The sequence below is a fragment of the Atta cephalotes genome, assembly GCF_000143395.1.
Source record: "Atta cephalotes unplaced genomic scaffold scaffold00047, whole genome shotgun sequence".
NCBI lineage: Eukaryota > Metazoa > Arthropoda > Insecta > Hymenoptera > Formicidae > Atta > Atta cephalotes.
The window spans coordinates 231,244-243,011 of NW_012130111.1; the positions used below are offsets into that span (position 1 = coordinate 231,244).

Below are 11,768 nucleotides of genomic sequence, written 5' to 3' on the forward strand. Positions count from 1 at the left end.
ACATACACACACATCATAAGCGATTTATGGGTGATTGATTACAATGGATCAGTAGTATCTTCATCAAAGGACGCGATAATTTGTAATGCCAAGGGCATAAAAATAGTGAAACGAGCGTCATACATGAAAGTTATTACATATAGGATGCGTTCTGAATTGCAATAAAGCGTATGATGCGTCATTCGTCATTGTTGTTCATCGAACAATAGAGAAAGATGCAATAATATATCGTGCGTTTGGAACGCACCCAGACGCGAATGGCGCGAGTCAATCGTTCGACCATCACATCAGCCAAGACAAAATATGATTTGACTATGATGATGAATCAAAGATCAAGAGATTAGCAGTAGAGTAAATTAAAGGGTGTAACATTTTCAAATTCTGGTGTTTCTCTGCATTACTTTGTTACATGCTTTACAAGTTATTTGTAATTATATGTATACGCGTGGATTCTCTTGACTTTATTTAATTTTCAAAATATGTTATTGAAGCCAATATATATTATTTTCAAGATAATCATCATGTAGATAAGATTAGCTAAGATTAGATAAGACATTAGCTAATATTATCTTATTACATTTATTTCAGCCATACGTCGTCGTATTCGCGGAATATTAATGTCAGGTAAACAATTTTCGCTGGATTCTCGTATGGATCTCGTTCAGGTATGTTTAAATCAATCGATAATTTTTATTTTTATATATATTTTGGTATCTTTTGGTATCGTTTACAAAATAAATATAACATTATCTAAATGATATTGTTTCTTAGGGATATGTTTGCAGCCGTCCACTCTCGGATTCTCCTTCCGAATTACCATTAATGAAAGAGGATGAAGATGCCGGATTAAGCGAATCAATATTTGATGTTGATGCAATGGATGAATCTGAAAATGGTGCGTTCCCATTATTTTATAAATAACAAAAGAAGCATATACTATGAAATTTATGGTCTTCAGATAAATCAATTGTTTACAAAAATTGGGAGGATTCTGATAATTCCGAAACAACTGAGAAGGAATTATCCGTCTCGAAGAGCGATTCGAGTTATACAGTAACGAATGGTTCATTCATCAATATTGGTACTAAAGATAACGGCGATAACACAGTGACGATTGCTTCGGCCGATGTAGGCTTTCCTAGAAGTGAAACTATAGCTGCTTTTGGACATCGTCCTTATACAGGCGATCTAGTGCCTGTCCGAGTTTTGGAAAAGAAGTTAATGAAAGAGAATAAAGAAGATGATGGCAAGGGGGAGCTCTGCAGAAAATGTGGTCACTACTCTAAACGTCAGTAATTAGTCCAAAAGTAGTCTTCATATGTTAAAGAGCACTCGAAGCCATTCTTATATTTTCGCAGATTTGTCAATTTATTTTTACGATATATCGTGTTAGCAAATTAAGTTAAATGTTAAGTGAAATAACAAATAAATTATATTATCTTGGTAAATAAATTTCGAAATTTGAGAGCATAGCAAATTTTAGAACAATGCAAAATTATTATGGAAAATTAATTCTGTATTTTTTTTATAAGTGAGTGCATATATTCTATACATTTTATTCTATACATTTTTATTCTATACATTTTATTAAGATTATCAACTAATGTATTTATAGTTTTTATTTAAAATATAATTTATTTTTTTTTATTGTAATAATTACATTTACACAAATTAGATTATTGATTGTAATATTCTATAAAAATAAAAAGATATTAAAAGATTAGTTAAAATAATTAATAGTCGTCTTCTTTTTAATATTTATGTAGTTTATGTTGTTAGTTAGAAAAGTTGTAGTAATTGTCAAAGTTATAAAGTGCATTGTGTACGTAACAAACGTATAAAATTAATAAATGCACAACATAATAAAATGCTTAATGGCCTATTAATTATCATTTACGCATAGATGTATTATGTGTACTTCATTCCTTTGTTGTCCTAAAAATCTTAAAAGTATATTAAAACGTGTATACATAAATATTACATGTATATCTTACGTCCTGTAAATTTCACAATTTTTTTTCTCATGAGGATCTGTATCATCATTAATTTTAGAAATAATTCTAAAGTCGGACAAAATGTGAACTTTATTTATAAATATTTGCGATACTGTACGAAAACGTACAAAATATAGCTACGACAAGAATTATGGCATCAAGTAACAATCACGCGAAAAAAAATATAATCAATGATTATCAAATACACACTCAATTGGTCTTTTATCCTTAAAAAATATTCAATTTTCTAAAATTATCCTAGGATGCGTTCAGACAGATTATTAACATTATTTTACTTGTATCATTCTATCCTTGTTTTCTAATGAAAGATGAAGATAGAATAATACACATACTAATAGCGTCCCGAAGCGCATTCCTAAGTCAGTCTGTGGTATCTATTCGAAAAAATGGGTTATTAAGAAAATGAAAAATAATCAAACTGAATAATCCGATTGAATTGTCCATTACATTGATGCATATGAACGTAATTTTATATATGTATTAATTTTAATATGATTAGTTAATTTCAGTTCTTTTTGCTATATGCAGGGAATAGAAGTAACGCATTACTTGTAACATTATTAATAAACGAACAAACGCCAAAGACTTTAATTTTGACAATGTTATTAACATCATGACATTGAACAATGTTTTAAAAGTTTCAACCTCTTGAACACCTTAGATAATGCTAATATCAATAGTTCTGTAACTTTCAAGCCTTATAACTCAAAAAATACTTAATGAAATAATATTTTATCATAATGTTTTAAAGAGCTTTCGAGATAAATTACATATATGCAGTAAATATTTAGATTAGAGGAGTTAACTTTGATAACTTTAATTTTGCCAATGTTATCAAGATCGTGATCTTGAGTGACCTCCAGATTTTAGCCGTCGCTTGTTATTCGTTAAAAAGTTAACAATCAAATTTCTTTGTTATTTTTGCTTTATATAAAAAATCGGATGACTCTAGGCAGGGGATGCTATGGGATGAACCTCGCTTCGCGCGGAAAGTCGATCGCCCTTAGTCGGTCTATTCGGTATCTTCTCCCCTGTCATCGAACTTTTTATGCAAAACGGGGAAATGTGTGTGTACGCGTATGCGCAAGCGTGCATGAGGTTGCATATACGTGATATACAGATATACTGAAAAATTCACGGAAGATACTATATATATAAGTACGTACTACAGGATGTTTGTAGTGTATACTTTGAACCATTGTAAAGCGCAGACAAGAACTTACATACTCAGTACTTACATACTCAGTATACACAAAGTACGGATATCATAGTACATATATCGAGTATTATAGGAATACTAGTAACATACCGTTTTGATATTCTTTGAACATTTTCAGAATATACTTCTGTTAAACACATTTTTTTCTTTAATATTTATTCGTTTATTTTTCCAGTATACTTAGTCGAAGAGAATTTCCAATTATCATCTAATTATTTCAACTTAGTAACTTTGTAGCTAAAGAATACTTTGGTAACACAATCATATATAACACACTGTCTCAGTGGACCGATCTTGGGGAATTATTACTATTACTTTCTTTGACTATTTTAACATCAATTGTACATACAATTGATTGAATAAAGTTTTACGTTGAATGCTATTAGCGAAAACTATTGTACCGTATAAGTTCTTGTCGAAGAATAGCAGCAATAGCAGCAGCAGCAGCAACAGCAGCAGCAGCAGCTTCGTCGGTACAGTTGCCGCAACATGAGCACGTGGTACGGATGGCTGACGGCGTCATATTGATCGACCTGAATCTATGCTCCGATCGGCGCGTTGACTAGCGCGCTTGCCAGTACCCTGAAAGCACTTGTACGTTGCATTTACAGTGTAATCGCAACCGCATATTCGCATCGTGGCATTTCGCGAACTGCATCGTGTTGCATACCCTTGTAACCTCGTTATGTGCGTTTCGCCGTCGCTATACATCGGTGATGTAGACTCGTCGATAGACACGCCAGGGTGTCTGAGCTAGAAAGAGGTATAATAAGCACATAGCAATGACGGATTTCGTTAGAAAATCGAGAATCAAATCTGAAATCACGACACGAGAGGAATAATAATAATTCGTTTAAAAAATTAGATTTTTGTTTTCCAGACATCGCATTTAAAAACAACGCCAGTGTTGTCACAAGAAAATCAACACTTCCAGATTCCGTAGTTCAACAAAAGTATGTGGGATTCGTGAACACGATTAGGTACATGAATGTGTTTGTTTCACAGATTCAAGTGAAGTATTTCAAATTTTGTGCAGTTTTATTTCATATTTTAATTGTAACTAATTAAATATTGTTCAATTAGGTTGTTATTAACATAAAATAATCTAGATATTTTACACATAAATATATAATACATAAAATACAAAGAATTTAATTTGTTGAATTAAATTTGAAAAATTTCGAAAAAGTTGATTTGAAAGAGATATAAGTATCCCCTTGATATTGATTAAAAAATAGAAAATATTCAACACACAGAAGACGTTGAGATATATATATATATATATATATATATATATATATATATATATATATATAGTAATAACATATTTAATATATATATTTAATATATATATTTATTAATTTTTAATAGAAAAAGTAGAGTATTTTTATCTTTTAAAAGCATTAAAATAAATAAAAATACAAAAAGTACTTTTTTCATTACTTCAACAATGATTATGATTACATAACTGTTTTTACATATGTGTGTGCGTGTAATTTTTATTATTCTTGTCTTAATTCACATACTTTTTTACAATATAATTACACATTTATTTCAAAAATCTTATATATATATCTTATATCGTAGAATATACTATTTAATTTTCATAAACAAAAATATTAAGTAATTAATACTATAATTTAAGTATAAATATTTTTTTAGAATATAAATATTTAACGTTACAACTAAATATTACAAGATTAATTAATAATTTATTATTACTATAATATTATAATATTAAGTTCTGTCAAACGATTTAATGTGCAATTATGTTACTGAACTACTAAGTGCCTTAAATTAAACATTTTCTTTTTATGACAGTTCTCAAATAGGTACGTGTTACTATATAAATTAGAATGAGTAAGTATGCATTTAGTGATCAAATGTCAACAACAATTAATGTATCAACATTTTAAAAAAGCTGACATTTATTTAATTAACTTTTACAAATTTTTTAACAAAAAAATATATAATTAAAATGAAATATTATCACATTATAAACAAGTTTATTTACAGAATTTATAAATTATCTAAATGTAATTACAATGTTATTATTATTGTTATTATTATTATTATTATTACATTGTTATATTTAAAACAGTTGAGTATAAAAGATTAATCTTGAGCACTTACTTTAATTTTAATTATATAATTATACAGCTACTTTCCCATTTAGAATAACTTAAAATTAATAAAATGAAAAATGTAAAAAAGCCCATCAGAGCCTATATTAGTTGCTCGGATGCATAGAAAATTCTTTATTTTCATATGAATATAACAAAACGAATAAAATAAACATTTCGACTCTTCAATTTGGGTTCTTATCAATATAAAATATAAATCGAAATTACATAAATAACGCAAAGTTGGTGATTTTCGACAATTTAGTTCGTTCGATTGGCTTTTTTACATTTTTCACTGATAGAATCTTTCGAGTCTCATTTTATATATTTATTAAAATTAATAAATTTAATAAAAAATATTTATTATTAATGATACTACAATATCAAGTTTGATCTATGCATCTTTAAAGAACTGTCCTAAATTTAATTTGAAAACTGATTCATAATTTCAGGAAATATTCGGCTTGAACTATACAGTTGGATCAGCTCGTGCTAATCGAGCGTTACGCTATTCGATGTTTAAGGAAGTTTCATCATGACGCGAAGCTAAACAAAGTGTAAGGATATCCCGCTGCTATCAGCATGTGGACGAATCATTTGCTAATGGGTGAGTATACATGCGTTCTCGATTTTCCATTTAATTCAGAAAGATCTTTTTATATTTTAAGAACATAATATCTATTATATAAATATTGTGTCGAACTAAAATAGGGCTTCTTGCACAAATATTATATTGAACTAGATTTATTCTTTAAAATTGAAACAACTATAATCCTCTTGCTTGAAATTCGGACAGAAAAATTTATATATTCTAAAAATTTATATATATCCAGAGTACAAAACATTTGTTTTTAACGTTAAAGTAATTTTGAGCGCAAAAGTTATAATACAAATATACACTACGCAACAAAATTAAAGGATCACCTAGTTTGTCCTCAAAAATAGATAAATATTCAAAAGAGTGTAACTTCATCAAAAATGATCATAACGAGATTTTTAAAAAGCATTTTAATTGAAATTAACTTGAAATATCTACTTCTAAGATCGATAATTAATATTTCAATCTAATTGATTTTTTACGTAGCTATACGAACAGAAATGGGTATCCTCAAATCTGAAAATTTTGTACAAATTTTAGAAGATCTATAGCGTAAACTAAAACTCGCACACAAATGCTGTTTACAATAATGAAAAGATTGAATCTTCACCTTTAATTTGCTTTTTATTGAACATTGTACGATTTTTTTCATCGAATTTTTTAACATTAAAGTAAAAGGAATTATTTCTTATTCAATGTTGAATAAGATTAACAGATATTAACAGATATTTAACAGATCATTTCTGTTCGTACAACTACGTAAAAAAATCAATCAGATCGAAATATCAATTACCGATCTTGAAAATAGATATTTCAAACTTTAAAATACTTTTTTAGAAATCTCGTTATGATCATTTTTGACGAAGTTACACTCTTTTGAATATTTACTTATTTTTGAGGACGGACAGGGTGAATCTTCAATTTTTTTGCATAGTGTATAATCATGGCTTATATGTCAAAATATTTATTAACATGAAAATCTGATCGTCCCAATTGGTTACGATTTTGCAATTTATTTTAGTTTTATTACGATCTAGAAATCATAGGTGTTATATATTAGATCAATCAACACGCGTACGGCCGCTGCTTCCATGCTGCTAGGTACGTGGACACGTTTTACGTACGTAAGATTCATGAAGAAAAATCACATTTGAGAAATACAAAGGACTGTAGGATAATAAGGATATACAGGTTGATATTATACACTCATCATTTCGTATATAGTACGAACTGTTAACAAATTAACAAATCAATAATTTTGATATAAAATTTTATAAATTATATTTAAAATTTAAGTTCTCTGTATTTCAAGTCAAATGCGAAGGTATTTTCGAAAAAGTGCGTCAGTCATCTCCAAATTATTTTGTTTCACTAATATAGATAATTATTTCTAGAATGTTTCATTCGCGAAGAAACTTGCAAAATGTAATAGTTTTACATATAAAAATACTTGCAAAAGCATTTACTAATACTTTTATTATCTTTAGTTTACCTATATTTTTATACTTGCTGCACATCACTCGTACTTTTTCTTTTCTACTCTGTATTTTTGTATACTCCTATGTATATCTTCTACACATATTTTTTACGCGGTATTCTCTAGAGAATCTTGTAAGATAAATCTTTTTAATAATAACAGATTCTGCAAATATCTATACAATAATCATCAAAGTACTGTACGCAAGCATATCCCTTAGAAAAAGGCATAATGATAGCAACTATAAAGATGACAACTATACGAGTTTAATAAGTAGAATTAGTGTACTTATATAATTAAAAAATATATATAATTAAATAAACTATTTAATTGTCACAATAATTATAAAATATGTATTTTGTTTAACGTACATTAATTCTACATATAAAACTTATATACATTTATATAATTGCTACGTATATAGGCAACAACCACTACGGCTTTTTTCTAAGAATATTAATTTAGTTCACTTATCTCTTACAGTCTTACTAGTATAATTCACTTGTAAACAATAATTACAGCAATACTTATCTTATGCTGTATGGCAAATTATAAATATAATGAATAAAATGTAATTATTATCGATATTGAAATAACTTTTGTACATAAAAATTGTAATTAACTTGGTCTTTTACACTGTGTATTAAAATAACTAAGATATGTGAAAAATTACCTCTTAAAATTTTTCAGCGTACTTACACCTTGCAACTTAACATGTCTCAAAATTCTTTTAAAATTGTGTACGACCAAGTTTGATTTCTAAATTCCCAAATATTATCATTTACTATTGTATATTTTTTTATATTGTGTGCCTTCTAAATACATTGCATGAATGTCAATTTTACATTCTATACTTCTATATTCTATTCTTTGTTATCAATTCTTGTATATCTTACAATTTACAAAAACAAAAGATTAGAATTATTCTGCAAACAGAAAAATATGGACTGACTGTAGCGCGGATTTTTTTTTATTAATCGGATAGCATTATTAACTAGCACAATTATCAGCAATCTCCAACATTAATACCATTATGCTAGAGCCGCGCTATGGAGATGGTAGTGGTTATAATGATAGTTGCAATCATTATAGCCATTATATAATAGCGCTAGTCTTGTTGCTTGTGTTATCACAGATCACACCAAGTTACGTAAGCTAGCTAACTACGCGCAATGCCAACACACATTGTCTAAAGCAATAACGAATCTTTCGTTTTCAGCGGCAATTATACTCGCGGTTGCCACCGTCTGTCATGCGGAGTGCCAGAGTGAGTGATTAAGCCAGCTTACTCTCCTCGGTATGCTCGTACCGTGTTATCGTTTATTAAGGATTCTATGAAGTTCAATGCGTTCGCGGCCAAAAGACTCGATTTTATCAGAATATCTACTTCAGGACAGAAAAGTATTCTCCAACGAGAGTTATCCGATCGAGATTGCTCTCGCTTCGAACGAAAATTGTAACAAAAAACGTTTTGCTTGATAAAACATACAGTTATTTCAATAATTAAATATATTTTTGATTATTAAAATTTTTGATAAATTATGACAGATCTTTGTAAATTGTAAATGCCGCTCAGCAATTAAAACAAATTAATTCTATTCTTGTCTAATTTCATCGAACATAACCATCTTATCGAAACGTATTGTCTGTCGTGCCATGAAAGCGAACGGTGCTTCACTTTTAGAATTCATGAGCGTGCTCATTGATATATGAAACCTTACATAAAAAATGTACACTCGGAAAATTGTGTAATATATGTGTGTGTGTGCGTGCGTGCGTGCGTGCGTGCGTGCGTGCGTGCGTGCGTGCGTGCGTGCGTGCGTGCGTGCGTGCGTGCGTGCGTGCGTGCGTGCGTGCGTGCGTGCGTGCGTGCGTGCGTGTGTGTGTGTGTGTGTGTGTGTATAATAAAGCGCTAAATATAGCTTAAATATAACTGATTAAAAACTTGTTATTTACATATATTTATATTACATATATTCATTGAATATACATTTGATTAAAAATTATTATTCATTATTATTAATGATTATTAATTACTTTTGTAACAATCACATAGTCGTTTAACATTAAATGAAAGCAAGAATCTATAATAAATTTAACATTGTTGACAATAAGTGTCTATCGTAGAAAGGTTATTATATTGTTTGACTTCGTACATTTTTCCTCAAGTGCGATAGAAAGAAAACATGGTCTTTGAAAGCGCATTTATTTCACAGCTCGTTCCATTTACTGCTACGAATGCGATTCATGGACGGATCTCAGATGCAAGGATCCTTTCAACTATACGGCACTACCCAGAGACCAGCCACCGCTGATGACATGTAACGGATGCTGCGTGAAAATGGTTCGCAATGCAAAATCACGTAAGTATTTATCTTTATTATAAGAAAGCCATCTTTTTTAGAGAGAATTAAAGTGTCTATTAGATACTTTAACTTTCATAATTCAGACTACATCATAACTGATTAAATTTAAAGAAACTAATTTAACGACGTTCAAAATATCTCACAAGAGAAATCTGGCAAGTATAAAATAAAAAAGACTGAAATTTGCATGTATAAAGTAGACTCAAACATAGATTTAATGACAAATTAATTTCTTGTTGGCTGATAAACAGTTTTAAGAACATATTCTCTTGAAATTTTTTTAAGTAAATATTGCCGAAACAAAGAGAAATGCAAAAATATTTTGAATAAATGTTTTATAATTTTGAAAATACTTTATAATAACGTGATTTCTCGAAAATATAAAATTTTCAAGATAATCCTAACACTTATCTTTTCTTTTAATTTAAAAACTTTTTCCAATTAAAGTTTATTTCACATAAAATATACTTGTCGGTAGTTCATTCGAATATGTGCTTATTTGATGTGATCTTTAGAATATTTCCTAAAGAATATTTCCTATTGCGAAAATTGCAAAATGGTAAAGGACTTTTCGATTCATTGTTAGTTCACTCCGCTCTATCTGCTCACGAGAAGTGATCCCGTAAGACATCCATATAACTTGATCGAAATATTTTTTTTTATTCCTTCTTATTTTGGTGCGCGCGATCATAGAAAATTACTCAGAAACATTTACTTAATTAGAAACAAAAACCAATATTTTTTCAAGAAATTAATTTAATTTTAATTTTTAAATCTCGTTTATCAGCTGCAATAAAAATATTTTGTAATAAAATTCATGTATTCTATATTTAAGAAAACTAAGATTTTCTTTAATTTTACTTTAATTGAACGTTTTTTTTAAGTAAATTATAGTATTATGGCAAAACAATTACATACATTAAAGAATCATTAAATATAAGAACATGTATTTTGATTAACTTACTTGCTTATTACTCCCTTTGGCTTACAGCGTACGAAAGCGTAAGAAGAACCTGCACCGCACAGCTACAAATAAACTTATTCATGGTGGACCACGTGTGCATGATGGAAAGTACCGGCACTGGTCACATGTGCTTCTGTGAGGAGGATATGTGCAATCGTGTATCCCCGACCTCGAGTTCGAATCCCGTACTCCTATTGATCCTGTCGACCATCCTTATTCTGCGTTCGGCAATCTTAAGAGCCTCCGCTTGCTTTGTAGAACGTTGCAACAATCATATCGTATAACATCAATTAATTCGATCCACCTATCGCAGTGGTGTCCAATCATATCCTTTGTAGAAATTTTAGCGAGTCGACAAATCGACAACACAACCAGTCGTCGGAACGAACGATTAAAGCCGATTTTGATCTCGAAGGCTAGGTCCTTCGAGATATTGAAGAAAGTAGTCAAATAAGCATATAAGAGTGATAAAGAATTAACACGAACGATTATCGATTAACTTTGTGCCTCTTTCAAGCGCATGTATCGATCCATTAGATTAGATCGATCCATATAGAAATTGAATATATTATATTTGTGTAATATAAAAATTTTATCAAAGTTTTGCATATCTTAATTATAATAAATGCCATATGCGTAATAGAAAATGAGAAGAAAATGAGTTATAAGATGAGTTCGTATATGTTAAAAGCTGAAGAAATTTATAGATATAAATAGACGTCTGCAAGTAAAATATAGTATATTCCTATATTCTCGTAAAAAAAATTATTATTCATTATAATGCTGCTCAAATTAATTTTATTAATTTATTTATGTTTCCCTCGAAAGACAGACCCTTTGAGGTAAACATAATATAATAATGAATTCGGTCACTTGCAGTACACTAGATTGATGCATATTAAAAACTGCTTTATATATATTAAGTATTTAAATGCAGTAGCACAGTATCATTAATTTTGGCAATGAAATAATACATGTATTTTGTTAAATAACGGTAAATATCACA

General features: G+C 29.2%; 2 protein-coding genes across 2 annotated transcripts in view; both read left to right on the top strand.

Annotated features, from left to right (window-relative positions):
• Positions 1–1,296, top strand: part of LOC105622639 (histidine decarboxylase) — a 15,939-nt gene extending 14,643 nt beyond the window's left edge. Inside the window, exons 11-14 of the mRNA XM_012204054.1 lie at positions 21–82; positions 589–665; positions 772–895; positions 959–1,296. Coding sequence (XP_012059444.1) covers positions 21–82; positions 589–665; positions 772–895; positions 959–1,296 — 601 coding nt within the window. The remainder of the gene's footprint in view (positions 1–20; positions 83–588; positions 666–771; positions 896–958) is intronic.
• Positions 1,297–5,939: 4,643 nt separating this feature from the next.
• On the top strand, positions 5,940–11,046 carry LOC105622583 (protein quiver). The gene is made up of 4 exons (XM_012204000.1): positions 5,940–5,964; positions 8,652–8,699; positions 9,649–9,795; positions 10,790–11,046. Exons 1-4 carry the CDS (start codon positions 5,940–5,942, stop codon positions 11,044–11,046), a joined length of 477 nt encoding a protein of 158 aa, XP_012059390.1.
• The last annotated feature ends 722 nt before the right edge of the window (positions 11,047–11,768 follow it).

Coding starts and splice junctions, on each gene's coding strand:
- LOC105622583 (XM_012204000.1), top strand. CDS start 5,940: ATGTGGACGAATCATTTGCTAATGG. Junction 5,965..8,651: donor GACGAATCATTTGCTAATGG/GTGAGTATACAT, acceptor TTTCGTTTTCAG/CGGCAATTATACTCGCGGTT. Junction 8,700..9,648: donor CTGTCATGCGGAGTGCCAGA/GTGAGTGATTAA, acceptor TTTATTTCACAG/CTCGTTCCATTTACTGCTAC.